Source organism: Nipponia nippon, unplaced genomic scaffold (assembly GCF_047370975.1).
Source record: "Nipponia nippon isolate SJK-2023a ecotype South Korea unplaced genomic scaffold, ASM4737097v1 scaffold_3, whole genome shotgun sequence".
Classification (NCBI taxonomy): domain Eukaryota; kingdom Metazoa; phylum Chordata; class Aves; order Pelecaniformes; family Threskiornithidae; genus Nipponia; species Nipponia nippon.
In genome coordinates, this window is record NW_028262347.1 from 93,791,695 (window position 1) to 93,812,528 (window position 20,834).

At 37.7% G+C, this 20,834-nt stretch overlaps 1 protein-coding gene across 1 annotated transcript in view; it reads left to right on the plus strand.

Moving 5' to 3' along the window:
- The window catches only part of FAM13C (family with sequence similarity 13 member C), a 141,045-nt gene that overhangs the window by 24,440 nt on the left and 95,771 nt on the right, over positions 1 to 20,834 (plus strand). Inside the window, exon 7 of the mRNA XM_087764860.1 lies at positions 16,136 to 16,182. Within this exon, the coding sequence (XP_087620986.1) occupies positions 16,136 to 16,182 (47 nt within the window). The remainder of the gene's footprint in view (positions 1 to 16,135; positions 16,183 to 20,834) is intronic.

Sequence of the window (20,834 nt, forward strand, 5' to 3'; positions counted from 1 at the left end):
CCACGCTTTAGTATTTTCATAGAGTTGTGATGGAGATCAAGTGAAGAAATTATGATTTAGAACACTCTATCTGATACTGTTTTAGTCCTTTACTTTCTAGTTTTATTTTCAAACTCTCTGGAAATTACATGGATAGCTTTGAGCTTCATAATCTTTTTCATTGGTCCATAAAAGAGGACCATGAAGCAATAATAAACAGTGAGTTGAATTTGGATATATGCAGCACACTGTAATTCAAAACCATACAGTACTTCTAAAAATCTGTTTGTCTTTTGCATATTTTCGCTAGGAAAGTATAGCAAGCAATCTACTGCTTAATTTCAAGGAATGATGGATGAACGAAATATTTTCTTGATTAAATATCTGATCTGCTACTTTACTTTTCTTCTAACTCTTGCTTTCATGTCCTTAATGTTTAGTCTACAACCAAATTCCTAGCTATTTTGCTAAGCATTTATATTCCATAATGCTTTCCATGCTTAACCAAAATGAAGTTGGGGTGGGGGGTGGGAGAAGAGGAAGATAAGCTCTGTTCAAAATTAATATTAAATGGGCTGTAGAACAGTACAGAAGAGCTGTATCTGTTTAATTACCCTTTGCAACCACTAAGCATGGTTCATGTAAGAAGCTTAAGCAACTTGTGAAAACTGCTGTTGGCAGACAAGCAAGCTGCAGTAGTCTAGATAATCAATGAGCTGTGCATGCCTTTCTTGTCACCTGCCCTTAGTAATTTGTGTGTCACGAAGAAAATAGTCTTTTCTTCTTGCAAATCATAGAACAAAGATGCTTCTAGCAACTTTCTAGTTGCAGGCAAACTTGCCAACTAAAACAAAATCTCCTTCTGGATCTGCCTGGAGCATGAGTTAGTTATTAGCAGCAGCAAACATTGTTGGCTTCTTTTCCAGTGTTCCTTATCCCCTGTATTCACATGGTAACAAAGTCATTGTGTTTCCTGACCAGAGAGACCATAAGTAGATGAAATCTAAATCTAGATCCATGTAAATGTCATTCCTTATAGAGTCTATTTGTTTCTAATGTCTACAGCAGATCCAGATCCATGTAACACTCATTCTCTTTGTTGAAGTCTGTTTCTAAAGTCTATATCAAAACAGGGAGGAGATGAATTAATTTCTATGCTTAAAATTCACAGATATGCTGTTTCTGAAAAGTGTGCTTAGGGATCTTCTAAACCACGATTTAATAAAAAGCAAACAAACAACTGTTCAAAGCTTTGTTCTGATTTCTGTTTTTAAACCCTTTGCTGATACCTGAGATACATATTTCTAAATGTGGTCACTGCATTTTCCTTCAGTGAAGCCTACTTTATTTCTTTAAAGGAGAGAAGTTCATATCGAGTCAAAATCAAAGAAAAAAATATAAAAACCTTTATGTGCAGAAGAGGAGGACAGCATTTTTTATATTCTTATTAAGCTGTCTCTCCTGAGAAACTTGGCACTGCCACAGCCATTCTAGAAAAGGAAAAGAAACTCTTCAAAGTGGGATATGGTAACTTCAATTAAAGGACAGGTCAGCGCCTAAGAATACTGAGGGGAATGATGGATCTCTTCAACTTCTTCCCACTTAATAGATTCTACAGTATGTAATGTTCCCTTCTTTGAAATTTTTATATAGCATGGGATTTCTTTTTTTAATCAAAATTAACTTCAGAGTTGAAGGGCTGCTACAGTCTCTGTATGGTCTTCAATTGTGGCTTTTCAATTAGTTGAAAGCGAGAAAAAAATTAGTAGTGGAAAATAGAAGAATAAATTAATTCTTTGGTATCAACTTACAAATCACTTCAATGAAGAAGTTGAGAGTGATGTCCTTATCTCACCCTGTTGCAGCTCTTCCAGAACAAAATATTAATTCTGGAAACTGCTACAAGGTCATTAAGTATATCCTTTTCCCTTTTTTCCCTTTTCCCCCTCCCTACCAACTTTTTTTCCTTGAAAGTGAAAAAGTGTTACATACTTCTTTGAAACTGTTGCTGTTAGAAAGTAGAACAAACACTTGGCATTAGAGAGATTCTTTATTTTTATTTCTTGTTCCTTGTTAAATTAAAACCAATAGGAGGAAATTTACGCTACTCTGACCCACTTCATACTTGTTAAACTGTTGGCTCTTTGTCTAATACGATGCTAAAGCAAGGAGAAGCCACCTATCTATAAATTAGGTATTGTCCTGATGGAGGTGGTGTAAATTGCTCCTCATAGGGAGGGATGGCAAGGTTTCTTCCCTACCTCAATGCATCTCAGCTTGGTTCTGCAGCTCGTGTTGCAGAGGTTTTTTTTTCCTAGGAAGGGAAAATGTTGGAGAAAATCCTAGTGTATTTCATGCTCTTCATTGGCTGTCAGTTGCTTTGGGTAGAGATTGAAGGCCTTACTCCAAATGTTAGAAGTCCTCAATGGATCAGTGCCCAGCTATGCCGCTAAAAAAGTTATTCCTGTATAACTTCTACTCTGATTTGTGTACCCGATGTGGTGGAGCTCCCTGGGTAAAGCCACTTTTGACTCTGGAATGATCTCGTGGAGAAGAGAGTATTCTTCCTGAACCAGAGTACTTTCAAGGCATTTTACAAGATGAAATATTTTACTTATGGCAGAGAATGTAGTATGCTCGTGACAAAAAAATGTCAGCTTATTGTTTTCTTGTGCTCTGCACATACAAAAGGCAACCTCCCACCATAGCAGAAGCAAAGAACATGTTCCATTGTGAATAACGCTATGCCAGTCTCATTACTCTAGGTGGTGCTTAGATATTACCATGGGCAGGTTGCAATATCTTCAGTGAAGTGGAACAAACATTTTGAGCTACATAACAGTGACTTCTTGAAATTTTCACGGGGTATCTGCATTTTTTCCTCAAATAGGCAACAATTCAACAAATTCCAACCAAAAAAGCTCACCATGCAAGTAAAACCACTTGAGGGTTTGAAGGCAAGGTTGGGTCAGCCCAAAAGGTTTGTGTTATCTGAGGCAGGTATTCCACGATAATCCTTGGAACACATCGTGAATTAACCATGCATTTTGTAAATTCACGGATTAGTAGTGAAGTAGGGGTACTGCTATTTTTCTTTCATTAGTCTGATGCTAAATGATACTGTGCAGGACAACCCAGTGCTGTGCAGAGATGCTAGTGCCTGCCCTACATTATTCAGCAGACTGGATAGAGTAAATTAGTTTGGACTAGCTATTTAGCTAATGTAACTGGTTTCAGTACCTCTGGTGGTGTCACTACGTGTTTATCTCCTGGATACATACATGTTCCTGAATGTCTTATGTGTGTACCAATTGTTTTTAAATGATGAAGTAGAACAAGTTCAGAGCAACTGGCTGCATTAGGGATGTGGCCACAGAATCTCTTTGATGTACTTTTTTTTATTTGTACGTAAGGTGGACAGGAGTTCAAAAGGGTGACTGCAGTCTCAACTGAACCTTTGAATAAAAGCTCTTAAATGCCAGGAAAAATATTGGATGAGGTTTCTTCAATGTTACCTTTCTTACTGAAGAGAGTATTTAAAAAAAAAGGAAAGAAAAAAGGTCTATAGTGCTTACAAAAATTCTTCTTTATCTTGCCCTCACCATTTTGAAGACTTAAAACTTGATCTGAAGCATAATCCAGAAAAATACGTCAAGAGAATTTGTTCATAAGTGTACAGTGCGTTGACATCAGCAAATTCTTGTTATGACTGTCGTGTTCCCTGTCTTAAAGCCTCATTCTAATCTTCTGGCAGCATTCAAGTTCAGTGCTTTCCATTTTGATTGAATTAATTAGTGAAGTTTGGATGATTCCCCAATTCTGAAATTGTTAGAATTTTTTTTAACAGGATGTTTTTAAAGGTTATTTTTGCCCTAGTTAATAACAAGTAGGACATCTGACTGCATTTCTGTATTTTTTAAAATCAAAAATACATTGCCCATTTGGAAGCAGAGAAAATGGTAAATGAGAGCTATATTTACGTACTTATCTTGCCTTTAAGTTAATCTTCTGTTACTAGTCTTGAGCCTTTCAGGTTGCTATAGAAACTGCCACAGCCTCCAACTGTGCTTCCTCCAAGACTTAATTGCATTCTGAGTTTCATACACTTTCTATTAACCACAGCACTGGCAGACACAAGTACATTGCAGAATGAGTTGAATTAATGGTTCAATATGAGGTATGCATTTTTTAATATTATGTTTCCATATCCCTTTTCAAATTTTCCTTTACCAGCTGGTTAAACTCTTCTGTAACATGTAGTGATACCACAGAGATGGATTGTCTCTGTTTGCTGCTACTATATTTGATGTTTTCCAGTCTTTGATGCCATCAGAGTAGCTGCAAGAGTCATTAGCCTTAGGGACTTTTTGTTTCCTTAGAGAAGTCAAATTATTCATGAACTACCTTAGCTCTTCTGAAGTTTTTCTGAGACTTCTCCTTCACCTCTGTGAAGGCAGACATGGAAATGCATACCTGCTATCTCAATAGCTCTGGTAAGCTTGTGCTGACTCAGTACTCTTTACCACATGATTTTTGCTTGATCAGTGTGGGCCAAAGATGGGCAGTTTTTCAGCCAGGCCTGTTTTTAGGTGGGAAATATCAATTCATCAAAGTAGAAACTGAGTATGGCTGTATGCAAGGTTTGATAAGGCTTTTCTGGGAAGTATTTATTATATCCTCGATGGAATTTCTCATCAAAACTGGACAGAGAACCTGTCTCATTTAACTAGTACAATCAAATCTTAGAGATTTGCGTTCCCACTCAATTCTCATCATGATGATGCTGTCAGTGCAAATACACTGTTCTTACCAATGCCGTTCTGCTTTCAGTGGGGCTGAACATCGGGACCGAATGGTTAACATTGCTTTCCTCTGTGTTCAATGGGTGTAAGTTCAAAACTTCATAATAAAACCAATCCCCACGGTTCTCTTCTTGTGCAAAAAGAGGAAAGAAAAATATATCACAACAGAAGGAAGAGAGCAAGCAGTGTCTGTATTTCCATCTCCTGTTAACCCCTCTGTCTCAGCTCTACTTTGCTTGTGCTTAGTGGATAAGAGATAGGGAATAGGACAGATTCCCTCTGTGCACTGTTGCTCTCAGACCTGGGATATTTCCATGCTTGTGTTAATGCTGGCCCAAAGATGTATTTCTATCTTCATTTGAAGCATTAGAGACACCCCACAACTGGTGAACAGACAAAGTTAGACTGATGCTGAGACACATGGCAAAGTGAGAATTTCACCAACATGTCACTTTAAAATGTTCATGCACATTAAGTCATGCTTTTAGATACTGAACTTCTGAAGACAGCTTAAATATACCCATTACAACTTTTAAACTTTTCAAATATCCTTTAAAATCTGACCCTTTGTGCTAATGTTTTTCATGTGGTTCACATTTTTTTTCCCCTTTTGTCATTCTCCCTATGTGCTGTGTGGCTTGAATTATGGTTGATATTGATGGTCCCCTATAAAAATCTCTAATTAAGTCAAGTAAGCCAAGGTAGCTTTTCTGGCCTCAGCCTTACTGCTAGCATCTCTCTGTGAATTTGTGTGGAAATTTTTGGGTTTTTTTTAGTTCTTTCAACAAAAAAGATTGATCAGAAAAGGAAGAAATTATGATAATATTGTCAGAATTAATCTGAAGGAGTGTAGACAGTTTCACAGCACTCATTTTCACTCTCTCTTTTTTCCTCATATTCTTTTTCATTAGCTACGTATTTTACACTTCTTCCCACAATGCAGCGCACTTCCTGTCTCCGAACTTTAATCTCTTCCACAACATCTCAGCTTTCCTTTTTAGCTGCTCTGTAAACTTGCATGTTAAAGAGAGCTGGATTTCCCTGCCAGTGCTGGCTCAAGTTACATTTCCTGGATTGCCCTACAGAATGTCAACATATATTCTAAAAATCTGTGTGTGCTGGAGACCTTCCTCAAACATTCTAAAAACACTTACTTTGGGATGGGATTCATTTGGATTTTAATATAAAATAAGTATTGTTTGTTGGCTCCTTGTCATTCTTGAGAAGCCAGATAGTTGCCATGTCTCCAAGTTGTCTGTCTGCATGAGCTATTTTCCAGGCAGTGAAAGCACTTCATTTACAGAAAGCACTGCTTGCAGCGTCTCCATAGGCGTTCAGTACAAAGACCTTGCCTATCAACAGGACAGCCCAATGTGTGAGCATGTGGAGGGCTTGACACCGGTTACATACAGTTGCTAGCAATCTTAGTAAAGAGAAAAGACTCATTAAAAGTCTGAGAAGTGCCAATAGCAGGTTGTTTTACTCTACTGTAGAATGTGTTGCAAAAGCTTTTTTTCACAAGCCATAATTTCTTATGATTTCTGTATGTTACAGTATTTTTAGACTGTTCCTATAGTTGGTGATATGTTGATGGTAGGCTGTTGCTATATGTACATGGCATCTTTAGAGTATAGGTGGCTGGATGTTTAGGGTATCTCTGGGGCCACATTAGCTCATACAGTTCTGGTTAGGGAATGCAGCACTTTGTTGCAGAGAGGATCTTACCATTATGCTTTGCTTCTCATGCCTTGCCAAAACCTGTCTTCAGGTACCTATTGTTCATCCTTCCTTCCCTTCCCCATCCTGTGGGAGAAAAGTGACTCACAACCAGCTCTTGTACACTACCCAGAGGTGGGCGAAATGTAGGGATGCTTCTGCTTTACAGCCTTTGTGCTCTCCCTCTTGTTTCTTGGACCAGATATAGTGCTACTGTGGGATGTTTGTGATGGAAGTCTTGCTGTTTCTGGGAGCAGGGAAGGTAAACCACACAAGCTGCTGGCAGAATTCAGGGAGATAGATTTGAGCCAGGTTGCTTAGTGGACAGTGGAAAGATTAAGCCTTGTAATTGACTTTAAGCTTTGATATCTTCTCCTTCCTTTGTTTCTCAGTATAAACAAAGAAAAGGTGGAGGCAAACTTGACCATAAAGAGAGTTTTGGATAAGCAGGGGTACTGCTGAAATGGTTCATACATGTCTCTGGCAAATATCCCCACTGAAATAAGGAGAAACACTGAAAATGGGGTGCACAGGTAGGGACAGGCCATTAAGCAGATCTGCTCTTGAGTTCTGTATCACTTTTTTTGTTTGGTGCACTAAGTACAGCTTTCCTATAGCACATACTGAGCAAGATAGAAGATAACACTGATAAAATGTAGGTGAAATGTAGGCTCTGTAGGTCTAAACCTTTAAAATTCTTGAAATACAGACCTAAGAATTACTTTCAATGTCATTTCTATCTCTTCACCCTGTACTTGTGTCTCCAAAATCAATTCCCAGTGAAATTTCTATTTTCTGTCTTAACCCTGCTCACCTCAGTGGCCACTTAGCAGAAGGGTTTCACCCATGTGTTAACTAAATTGGTCATTTTGTATGTCCTTGCATGGCATGCAACGGAAATCAGCATGGGCTCTATTAATATCTGTTCTTACATAAACAGAATCCATTTTATTCAGTTCTTCAGCTAATGAAGCACTGTGGGAACAAGACAGTCAGAAGCTTGAGAATTACTCTACAAGGAAGAATCTCAGTGTTTCTTGGCAAAAGCTACTTTATGCTCTAGGCTTGCTTGGTAAGAGCCAACAGTAACAAGGTCTTATTCTGGACAGGAGTTTAAATAAATAGACACTGAATGTTTCTGCCTCTCTTTGAAAGCTGACACACAGAAATCCCAAAGTTTGTTTCAAAGAAGGCTTAATTTTTATGTAGTTACAGCCAGATACTCAATTTTGAGGATGGGGTCTAACGAAAGAAAAGAAGAGTTGGAGTCCAAATGGGGACTTACGGAAAATTTTATTTTCATAATTTACTTCCAAATACGGACAGAATGGAAATATTTTTTCTCAATTCTTTGTCTGTCAATGTCTTTAAAATAAAAAGACAAAACCAAAAGGCATAAGGTGACTGAGGTGACTTACTCAGCAATAACTGGTTTTCTAGCATCAGTTGCTATCAAATTTTTATAAAAGTAGCCATAGGAGCAGCTGAATTGTTTTATATGGTCATGTATAGACTACCTTTTTGGGTGGTTGTTGGAGAAGGCTGCAATGGAGGCATTAGATGGCATTAGATTTACAATGTCATAACTTTTATAATTCCATTTAAAATGTTTCTTGCACACTTCTATTGAATGAGTGTATTAAATGAGAACTTGTGGCTGGAAGGTCAATATCTCCAATGCTGTGTCATGTGCAGGTGAGCCCATGCCCTCGTGCATCCATCTATCTAGTACTTCCCTGATGTACACTGATGGAGGAAAGTGGGGAGTTCTCTTCCCCAACAGCTTCTTAGCTGGACTGAATACTGATAGCTCTGTGAATGTGATGTTAGCACCTTAGTTTCTTTCTGTTAAACTGAAACCAGCATATATGCCATTTGATGCTGTTGCTTTGTCTCAGGAGGTGCTACTTTAAAGGTCTCTTCAGTTTCTTAAGACTGCCTCTGGCTGAATATTATTTCAGTATAAAGATAACATCATCAGAGATAAACATGAGGAAAAGATGAATGTTCCTGTTTGTTCTTGGGTTATTGTTGTTTGTTTTCCCTAGACTGGAAGATATAGTTAAGAAGAATTTCAGAATGTAATCTTGCATACTAAAAACTGCTGCAGATGTGGCAGGAGCTAATGCAAGAGAGGGCAGGACTCTCTGCCTTAAATCATTCTCCTTTGTTCATTATTCTTCTCTTCCCTTCATGAAATCCTATCTTCAGCCTCTCTGTCTTTCTGTTTTAATAGAATTCTGAACTATGAATTTCAAATTCATGGGAAAAATGTGACCCAATGTATCTTTGCAGCATAGATGAAGCAGGAGCCTGTTTCTTTTGGCCTATGTTTTCTAATTGCCAGTTCACAATATGTTGTTATATTATCAGCGGAAATGTTAATAGGAAACCAAGGAATCACTACTTAATGCATTGACCTGCACAATTAGGCTTGTGGAAAAAAAATCAGGATAGCTACTCAATCTCTTGTATTCAGTACACATTGCAACAGTTGATGTGAGACCCCATCTGGAGTACTGCGTCCAGCTCTGGGGTCCTCAGTACAGGAAGGACATGGACCTGTTGGAGCAGGTCCAGAGGAGGCCACAAAAATGATCAGAGTGATGGAACACCTCCGCTATGAGGAAAGGCTGAAAGAGCGGGGGTTGTTCAGCTTGGAGAAGAGAAGGCTGTGGGGAGGCCTTATTGCAGCCTTTCAGTGCTTAAAGGGGGCCTACAAGAAAGATGAGGACAGACTTTTTAACAGGGCCAATAGTGGTAGGACAGGGGTAATGGTTTTAAACTGAAAGAGGGTGGATTCAGACTACATATAAGGAAGAAATTTTTCACAATGAAGGTGGTGAAACACTGCAGCGGGTTGCCCAGAGAGGTGGTAGATGCCCTGTCCTTGGAAACATTCAAGGCCAGGCTGGATGGGGCTCTGAGCAACCTGATCCAGTTGTAGATGTCCCTGCCAATTGCAGGGGGGATGGACTAGATGACCTTTAAAGGTCCCTTCCATCCCAAAGCATTCTATGATTCTATGTGCAACAAGGTCATCCGCTAAGACCTATATGTAAGTGCAACAGTAAAAGAGATATCAATCTCCAGAACAAAACTGAAGGAAATTAGTACCACATGTGCAGCACCAGTGACAAAAATAAGCCATTTATTCCCAAGTCCAAAAGTAAATTTATAACTGTCTGTATGAACTGGTTTTCCTGGATCCAAACATAATAAAATGCAACCTATATTTTGTTAACTGCTCAGAATTGCACCTGGCCACCCGAAAGACATTTCGGAGGTCTTGGAAAAGCCTATAGGAATCTGAAAAGGGCCAAAAAAAGCACAAAGAAAATCTCAATAATAAAACAATTAAAAAGCAATAAATTTTAAAAATAATTGAGAAAGTATTTAAATTAATGAATTGTCTCAATTCCCATTTCTTAAGAATGTGCACTGTGCAAGGAAATAAAAGGTAATTATTCTAAGAACACCTGTGGTATAATCTTTAATTATAATCATTCAGATATAAGTTAATTAAATTAATGTAGCAGTATGGTTTTCCCTACATGGCACCATCTGGGACTGACTCTCTTCTGCCCTCTCTACTATTTAACTTAAATAGTAACGAATAGTTGTGAATGTAGTTCTAATTTTCTCTTATCTGCTGAACAATGGTATGTGTTCCAAGAGGGCATTGTGCAGAAGGGTGTAGTCTTTCATTTTTGCAGGAAAAGAAATAGTGTTTCTCACTCTTTATTGCTATTGAAAGAAGTTACAAGAGTAACTGCAAAATTTGAATTTATATGCTTCTTGGGAGCTGACTTTAGCCATGCTCCCTTTTTGCTCCTGTTGTCTACCACCAAGCAGATCAAGTGTGCTGGGAAGTATCAATATCCCTGTTGATTGTCAGTCTGCTGAGACAACTTGCTCTGTAAGCTGCTGGTCTGGCACTGCACTCACAACAGCTACCATGTTGCCCGAGTGCCATGGAATGTGATGTTTGACCATGGAAATAATGTAAGCGCATGGGAGGCGGGGAGGGAGATGTAAATGCAGCCATGCAGTTGAAGTCTAGAGATGAAGGTGGTGTTTAAAATGCCCAGCAGGTTAAAACTGTTTTTCTTTAAACAAGGAACTTTGGTAGCATTGCCTGCCTGCGTGGAGTGCACTGATGGGCTCCCATGGTGTTTTGGTAATTTTTTTCCAGAAGTAGTTTAAGAGTTTCTTGAAGGTGGAAAAGTTGACAGACATTGCAATGCCTTGCAAAATCTGTGGGGCTGGAGCATGCTCCTATCCCAGACTTTTTTCTGGATGTGATGTCCACTCCCAAACACAGTGTGATGTTTTTCTCTCCCCCCCCGCCCCAATGAAATTTGTTTCCAAAGCATTTCTATGTGTCTTCCCCAAACTAGGCTGCACTAGATTGTTGCTAACAGGTTTAATGTTTCGTTTAGTTACAGGTTTCCCAAATTGGAGTTTGGTTTATGGTGTTCGAAACCAAATCAGCCCCAACACTATTGCAGTTGCCCACGTTTCTGGTTCACAAAAGCCAGACTAATAATGAAATGCATCCTCTTTCTGCTCCTTGCCCCCAAAAAGTCAGTTACATTGTGCTAATGAGCACAATAAGACAAATCAAGTCTGAAGCTTATAGGTAAGGTATTAACAAGAACTTTTGAAAAGACACTAAAAGGGAAGTGTTAGAACTCCTGCGTCTTCAAAATATTTGTCTATCTTGCATGCGGTGTGCCAGAACAATTGTGCCCTGTGAGGCAATGTGTCAGATGAAATTTGAGGTAAGTAGTAAGCTGACTTCCAAGCCAGCTTGAACAGTAACTGAACAGGACAAACACTTCCTCCCTGTATGGGTTTTATTATAAAGCTCTTGTGCAGCAGCCATTTGAAAGCTTCTCATTACAAGTCTATGACGAGCTAGAGGTGCTAGGAAGATACAATCAATGTATCTTATTGGGAAAAGTAAACCCTTGAAAGATGCTTTCTGAGCACTACAACTAAGTGGCATTGCAATGTTTCATATTGCAGGTCTGAATTTGGGCAGAGAGGAAGGAACAAGGCCAGAGCAGTAAGGCAATGTAGATCTAAACTGAGGTTTTAATATGCATCAAACAGAACAAGAAAAAACTGGAGAAATTATTATAGACAAATTTGATCAGGGTAATTATAAAGCCTTTTTTAGGAGTTTAGCATGTTATCATCCTGCTCACATGCATTAGTGTAGAGAAATGCAGCATTCACAGTTAGATCATTTTCAAGAGTTACTTCATAATGCAGTGGATGATGCCTGGTTTTTACCAGCTCCCTGAGTGAGGTTTTTAAAGATGAAAATGACTGTTTCTGTTAAATGAATAAACATTTTTAAATTTTGGCATGTGTGTGTTTTCATAAACCTTCTGCCTAATTAAAAATGGTAATATGCCATCAAATTTTTGTCAACTGAGATAAACTCAGGCTGCTGCAAATTGGTATTCTATTATAATACCAGAAAAGCTAGACTTATCTGTTCTGGCCTTAGAATGAGAGAAAAAATACAGTCAAAACCTAAAATCTCTGCCCCTACTAATTTCTAGTATTCTGTACAGAAGATCCATTAATTGTGAGATTAAAGTTGAAGATTTAACTGATTACGATAGTGAATATTTAAATATCTTCCATTGCAAGAGATATTTGCATTAATATGTTTCTTTCATCGTTCTATTTTTGTAAAATTCTGTTTTTCAAGATTAATTATATTCCTTAGGGGTAAAATCATGGATATCTCTGCTCAAAATCTCCTAGGTTCTGTTAAAAAGGTGAATTCTCAATAGCAAGTGGCACACTAATATTGCATCCTGATTAAAAAGCAGATAGAGTATTGCAATTAAGTAGTAAAGCATATAGGTTACAATTTTAAGATATACCTCAGTTTCATACTAAAATAATTCCGTTCAAAAAATCTTGTTGGTGAAGCAAGTATTATGACCATAGCTGATTTATTTAGTATATTCTTGAGGTTATAGGACCTCAGATTATTAAATGACGATCAAACACAATAATGAAACAGTTTTGAAAGAGAGTACTAAAATGAAACATCTGTAACAATGTTACTGAGCATTACAGTATAATCTCAATAAACGAAAAAGGAACCTGAAGTTTATAGTGATTCTAGTATATTACATACTCAGAGAAGATGCATATAGTTAAAAATATGTAAATGAATATTGTTGACCTCTGGTTTTATTTTGAATGCAAATTCTAGCTCCTTTTTCTTGGAAGTGTCAAGATAGCTGGAGACTAGCTGAACCAAGCAATGCCAGATATTGACTCAGGTTTACTGTACCTATAAGAAGCCCATTTTGTTTTCTCCCTGTAGCAGGTGAGCTCTCAAAAGTTATGTTTTAACAAATTATCACATGGGTTTGCTCACAGCAGCTCATTCTGCTGTAAATTTTGAGATACTGTATTCAGTGGTGTGTGCAACCTTTCTTTGAGACTTTGCATTGTATCTTCTCTCCCAACAGTGCTCTTATAATTACTTTCTTTTAATAGGAAGCCAGAAAAATGTTTTTCATAGCAAAGTTTAGCAGAACAAATTCAAGGTGTTATGTCCAAAACACTGTGGGGAAGGTGATGGGTTGTAAGGGTGTGTATTTTTGAGAAGGACTGCCTTATCTTTAAATATTCCTGCCACTGGAGAGGATGAGTTTGAGGCTACCTTTTGGGGTTTTTTGTATTAGTATGTTCTAGAGAAATGTGTCCTCAATGGCAACATTCAAAGAAGTAGCATGTTGTCTGCTGGCCTTCTGCCGCATCGTCAGAAAAGGGAGATGCTGCTTGGGGAAAGGTGCATGGATGAAGAACACTTTTACATAGGGCCAACGGTGGAAAACATGCAGAACTGCCGAAGAGAGACCCTTTAATTTACAGTAGACTCCTCTGAACCTCTCCAAAATTAAAACTCCTGACAGCTTTTAATATTTCTTTCTTTGTGATTGGACAGGGGTAGGTAAAGTCATTAGTATACAACCTTCAGATCAAAATTTATCCCTTAGTACTTATTTCGTGACTTGCATTTTCAAAGGAGCTTGGAAATTTCACTTGTATTGGAAAACTTGTGGTTATAGAAAGTGTGAAAGTTTTATTATGTACTGCCTCAGTGTACTGATTGAAATTAACCTTTTGAATTGCAGTTTTTTACTTAGAATAGCCTAAGGTACTGCCAAACAAATGGCTTCTGTTTGGCATATTTTACCCTCCACTCAAATACCAACTTGGTCAAATGCAATATGCAGTAGCTTTGTGAACCATCCTGCATTGGTTTAGCTATTAGTGGAAGAAGTCCAAAAATCTAGAGCCAAAGCCTAACTTTAAAATGGAAAAAAAATTTCCAAGTGTTTGTGTGTCTTTGTCAGATACACAATGTTATTTGCTTTGCAGACCTGTTCTCCTTTTCTGTGGCTCCAGACTCCTTGGCTGGAAGGATGCATTTTTAAATTGTTGAAAGAGTTGTTAATTAGAGCAATTCCTTACACTAACTAACTGCAAAGATCCCTGGAGAAATCCTTGTTCTTATGCAGAAATCCATCTGCAATTAAAAAAGTTATGTATGTTTAAGGTATAGTGAAGTAAACAATGAAGCTCTGTGTGCTATGTATTGTTCATAGCTGTGCCAATTCTAAAGAGAGTTTATTTTCTTTGCTTGTATTGTAAAGTTCAGGAAGAAAACACTTAGTACTCCTTGTTGAAAAGGTTCCAGTGACGACCATGCAATAATTAAAAGCTGATCTTCCTAGAGGGAATTTGAATAAAAATGCTGACTCTTTAACCTAGGGGAACTGTAGTCACTGCAGAGGAAGAGGGAGGCCTAGGTTCAGTCTGCAAATGTTTAACAAAATATTGGAGCAAGGCCAGAATAAAATAAGGCAGCTGCATCGGGTGGGATGAAATGTACTCACCCACTGGAGTTTGCAGTGGTTAGGGTACACTCCTGGGGAGACGAGGGAATTGAATCTAGCTTTCCCATCCTGAATGAGTACTGCAGCCACAGAGCTATGGGAACTGACTGGTTTAGGACTGTAGAATAACTCAGGATAGAAGAGACCTCAGGAGGTCCTAACCATCTGCCCAGCAGTAGTTTTTCTTGTCCCAGTGTGTCTGCAATGTTCAGACAAGTATATCGGTTGGTAAATCCAGCACACCGCAGTGCTGAAAAGTGAGACCCAGTACATTTGGGGATCAAGATTAAAAACCTGCAATTCCTTATTTACAGTCAGGGAAATCTACAGTGAAGCTGGAAACTATATCCATGTATTAGGGGAGGAGAGCAAAGAAAGAAAGTGAAAAGGCTTGGGGTTCCAGGTGGACATTCTCACATGCTAAACCATTCATTGATCTAAGAGCTGTTGAGCTCATCATCTTCCTTTTCACCTGAGCATTATTAGTATTAGTAATGTAAATGAATGGAAATTGTGTAGTTCAGTGCTATGCCTGAAATTCCTCTTGGTAGGCACTGACTGCTCTGTGTGTGTGTGAGCGTGTGTAAGATTTAGGTCTTGCTTTATTTAACGAGGCAGTTCAGTGCTTGCCAACCTACTTAGCAAGTGCTTAGCATATTTACATTCTTAAAGTTAAGCACATGCATAAGTGTTTGCCTGACTTGGGGCCTAAATCAGAAGTTTTCCATTTTTATGATAATTATTGTAAGGTTGCTTGAGGCTTGAGTTAATAGAAGGTTACCTGATCACTTTTTGTGCATGACAAGTTCTTCCTGGGTAGCTCTGATTAGGTATGTAGTGGCTGTTTCGTTACCGCGTGATAACTACCTGACAGATGAAATTCCAATAACACATTTCTGTCTGTACTACAAACTGGTGAATATTTGTCATGTCCTAATTTTCTAGATTAGGATATAGCACTGAGGCAGGAAAAATCACAAGGGATGAAAGGATTAAAAGTGAAAAGGGTAGCAAAGCCAGAATAGTTTTTCCAGTTTCAAATTACATTGCTAACTGTCTGGGGTCCACATAACACAAGATCTGATTTGAAACTCTATTATCTCTTAAAATAAATTAAAATAGTACCACTGAGGTCTTTTAAAGCTGAAACTTAGTTCAGTCTCAAATGGCAAAAGTTCCAGCTGGTTTGGGGAGATTCTTTTAAAATCCTTCCCACTTGGCGACTTTGAAGTTTCTTTTAGATGCCTCCCATATTCAACTAAGAGCTCTTATTGTTTTAAATTTGTATCTTCCGTTTGCCACAATGTTTACCAATTATCATAGCTGTTAAATTGTGTAAAATTGCAGGTACTCTGAGCAGAAGGGAATTTAGCATATGGAGTTACTGCTTTATCATATGTAGAAAGGTGCTGCTAATGTAATGGCCATTAAAAATCATATTTTAACATTTTTAAAATGGTGTTTTTTCCTGCTGTTTCTATTATGATTGTGTTAATGAGTTTCCTGCTCCCTCCCATGGCTGTGAGCTAGGAAAATGATAGGGTATGATCTTGACTACAAGAAAATTATAAACACCTGAATGAACAAGAAGTGTTTATCCTCCTGAAAATAGACAAGAACATCACAACTGAACAGTGGACCAAGCTGGTCTTGAATTGAAATCCATCCTTGTACATTTTGTTTCTTTTCTCTACACAGGAGAACAACACAGAAGACAAAGAAAAAGGCAGGCTCATGTTATTAAGGTAAGATGAAAGCACCTGTTATTTAACTGCTTCATGGAAACTTTTGATATCTCACTATCAATCTGTAGAATATGCTTCTATAATATAATGGTAGTTGGTTTGTTGGAGGAATAACCTAAAAAGTGAAACTTCTTAAAGTCTTGATACTGATGTGTATCAGCTGTAGACAGATAAATGGAGGCCTAGAAGGCCAATGTCATCAGTTGAAGCCCAAACAAATGTATTCTTGATTCTTGGGTGGGTTGTTTGTTTGTTTGTTTGTTTGTTTGTTTTCCATCTGTATTCCTCTAATTTTTTATTCTGCTTATACATACCTATATCATGGGTCACATGTTGGTATTTCCTAAGCTGCAAGGATGAACTGCCTAGTTTCAGGAAGTGTTTCATGGGTTTGCACTGGTGTGGTGTTGCACCAGTAGGCTGAGATACAATCAAAGTAAATATATCAATAACTGTGTGTGCTTACTCCTGGGAAGGGGAGGGAGCTGGCAGTGAAGTCAGCATCTTGAAAGCTTGTTTTTGGAGAGAGTTGGGGTGTGCAATGACTGTGCTTTATGCACATGGCTAAATTTTCTAGAGAGAGAAAAACTGATGTCTAAACAAAGCTGAAATCCTTTGCTGTGTTTCTGTCAGAAAGATTTGGCTTTTATGAGACTTGTGTTTGTGTAAGCAAACAGTATTATGTTATGCCCCAAGACTAGATTTCCTTGCATCATTTCTTCAGCATTTGACTTGTCTGACCACAGGACTGTAGCTTAGCCAAAAAATTTCTTAAGGGAATATTTTTACCCATAAGGCTTAAAAATACAGTAATGCGTTCCCACTCCTATTTGCATTTTGGAATAGAAATACATGGACTAAGCTAATAGCCACTGGAAAATCATGGTACACATTCCAATCTTTTAGATTTTGTGGGTTTTGTTCTGAGATTCCACTGAAACACTGTAATAGAGTCCAAGTTTATTGTGCTCTGCAGTGAAAAAGACGAGGAAAAGATGTTATGGTTCAGAGCAACTTTAAGTATTTCCCAGATATTTTGTAATGCCAGACACTGCTGAAGTATCCCACTTAATATTCTGCTTGCTTTGCCAGAAATGCAGCAGATTAATAAACCACATTAGTTAGGAAATAGCTTTCTGAGAGAACTAGGAAAGATAATTCAAGGTTTTAGACAAAGCTATTGAAGCAGAGACAAGCTGGCATTTCCCAAAAGCTAATCAGATACTAGTAAAGCAATAAGGGAGTATAATACATCATTTGGGAGACTTAAGTCAAGGGAGAAGATTTCAAAAGATACTATCTCTATTTGCCAGCAGATAGTACCTCCCAATGTTGAGCCTTTATGACCATAGAAGTTACCAAGCACTGTTGAAATAATCATGTGTTCTGTAAGGGGGCATCTCCCAAATCATATTGGTTGTTCAGGTCTGGTGGAAGACTTGCATGTAGTCCTAACTCATTTCTGGATCTGAGATACACTACAGGGTTCAGTAGATAATAGGAATTCTGGGCATTTTTTGTACATTTTTGATCATAATGGAACAACTGGCAATTGTTTTTCTTCTAATCACACTGAATTTAAGTCCTTTCTATCTTACACAATTGGTAAGTAATGGTTTGGATATTCATCCAGGTTATAAAACAGCTGAATTTCAGTATCTGCAATGAGAAAAAAAAAAAAAAAAAAAGTGTGTGTGTGAATGTACTTTATAAACACTAGAGCATATCAACAGGGAGACTGGAAATGCTCAGCTTCAACCCTACTGGAATTAAGGCATTCTTCTCAGGGATTTAAGTTCAAATCCCTTTGGGCACAGAGTAGAATTAAAGCCAAGTTTTCTATCTTGAGTTTGTGCCATATATTTTGGATTTAAAAAAAAAAATCATCTTATGCTCAAATACTTTTTTGTGAATCCATCTGCCATGATTTTGTCTTGCTAACTGAAATTTCTGCAGAAAATTCAAACCTAATTTATGTATCCTTGGGACAGCCAGATTTGCATTTCTCAGAGAACTTAGCGTTCACTGGTGTTCATTCTTTTACAACCAAGGTCTGGTGAAGACCTGCAAAAGACAATTTTTTCAGGAAATGAATTTGAATATGCCTGTCTTGGAAGCAGTGCTTTATTGTTTGTTTAATAAGTATTAGCAAGTGGGCCAATTGTTGATGTGAACTTCCTCAATTGTTTGTTATCATTTAAACAAAACTAAGCAAATGCTATTGGTAAATATTCACTTTGCAAACCCTCAGGCCAGTCAAAGGTAGCAATTACAAAACTGTAACTCTAGCTGTTTGTTACTGCCACTCTGTTGGAGTGAAAATGCGTAGTAATTTGTTTCCGGCAAAATAGGATGAACTAACCATTTGACCATTTAGTATGGCATATTCTTGTCTGAGCAGAGAATGGAGTATCTGAATGAAGTGACTTGACCTCCAGCAAGCAGGGACACTACTTGCATTGAGCAACATTGTTCATTTAAAAAAATTATCCAATGTTACAAGAAGGTCGCCTCTGAAACCAGCTCTTAGATATGAGTCTGCCACCCAAAAGCAGTGTACTGCACAAAGACTAATACTCATGAAATAAATATGTAGAAGAGAGAGCCGTAGCCTCAGTCTGCTATGATGGGAATAGGTATTGTAATTAAGAAACCTGCTGAATGTACTGTGAAGCTCACTGGTTCAGAACCAAAGTGTTGGTATTTGGTTACCATAAAATCACCTTTCTGTTAAGTCTAAGCTCAATTAAGTGCTGCCCAGTTTCTTAGTAAATACATCCATAAAGAAAGGCGTTATCAAGCGTACGTGACTGGGAAAGGACAGTAAATCTACTTTAGCTTTCCCAAATTCATGGCTAGCTCTGAACTGAGAGCAAGACTAATTACCATGCGCCTGCCTTCACATCACTGACATTGTTATTTGTTGTTTAGTATATGGTGTTGCTAGTTTCTTTTATAATATAAGCTTTCTTAGATAAAACAGGACGATGGTTCCCTTTTTCAGTTACTTACTGCCTTTCTTCTATCCTGTGCTCTTCTGGTACTAAAACTTGTCCTCATAATTTAAATTTTATCAAATTCCTTTTATCATGGAAAAGTGAGGATGACTCACACTTTTGATTAACAAGCTGTAGCCTTCTGGTACTTTAATTTTGTGTAACAGGAGTTGTCTTTCATTTAGCTCGTTTAGTGTTATGTCCTTCTAAAGTACATCAGTATGCTACCACAAGGTACCTATTAACTGATTTTCTGTTTTGTTTCATAGAGGCTTAACTTGATTGCATATACAAATCTGTCAGCTTGGGAATCTGATATACAGAAATGTGTTTGATAGATGTCTATCAGTATGCTTAGCCAGGCAATTTTAATCCCTTCAAATTATGTTTGTTATTAAGGGCAAATAAAAGTGTCTGTCTTGGGAACAGACTACTAGCATATATAGGATTCTAGAAATGCTGCAGGATATTCTTCTTTTGGGAACAATTAATTATGGCAGATTCATCCTGTTGGGCTTTGTTTATTGTTACTTCATTTCATATAAAACCTAATTGTTAAATATAATTAGATTTACCAACTCTGCTGGCTAAATTCAAGGATAACTACAGCTATCCTTGAACCCTATGGCACCACACTATAACTGGGGTAGTGTCACTAGTCTGAATGTACATGATGCTAAACACTGTTAAATCTAGTAGGCACAAATAGGACTGTTATTGTTATGGGAAACTGGTCTTTTGTCCTGCCTAACTCCATTATACACCTCCCGATGCCAATATAATCCTGTTGCCTTTTTTGAAAAAGATGTGCAAAGTAACAAGAGAGCTTAGGGTATAAAATATTAGCAATATAAAACTGACATATCAAGAAAGTTTTGTTAGAAACCATCCAGGGATAAACAAACTAGCAAGTCCATAAAGAAAACTTTGAAATAGATGAAGTGTGTTTTGAAAGAAGGGATCACAAGGCTGATGTTTCACTTCCCTCCTTCTCTCTCCTAATATGCTTTTCATAAATTATGCAAATGCAATGGCAATTTATAATGAAGATCAAAGATGGCAAAATTGACGAGCAAAGGCAAGTGTGTAATAAAACTTCCCAGAGTATTTTTTCTCTGAACAGATTTTTTTCTGATCATACTTTATACTTTAAACTGAAATTTTTGTCTTTGATTCAGAAAAGTTGACCAGGGTTTGGAAATCTGTGGCTATGCAGTAGGCTTGAGATACCAATGCCTCTTGCAGTACACTGGAATAACTTTTTGGTGGTTTTTTTTTGATGTACAAAATATAGGAAAAGAAAAATTTTGTTTTGATATTTTCTTGGTAGTGAGGTCAACAATGAAGACATATTAATCAGCAATTTCTCTTGGCTTTGCTTTAGTCTCCCAATACCCTTTTTATATCCTCTAGGTGAGAGTTTTAAAGAAATCCACTGTTTTGTATATCTGTCCACATGCATACTCATGTACACAGGCTTACTTTGATGTTGGCTAAAGCAATGTAAAATTCTACATGATGCTTTTTTCCTTTGATTTTGAGAGTAGGTCTAGTTTTTCTTAGACATTTTTCTGCTTGATATGAATTAAACCAACATAAACCTGGTGAAGGGACAATGCATCCACACAGCCTTTTGTACTAGCTTAACTAAATCAG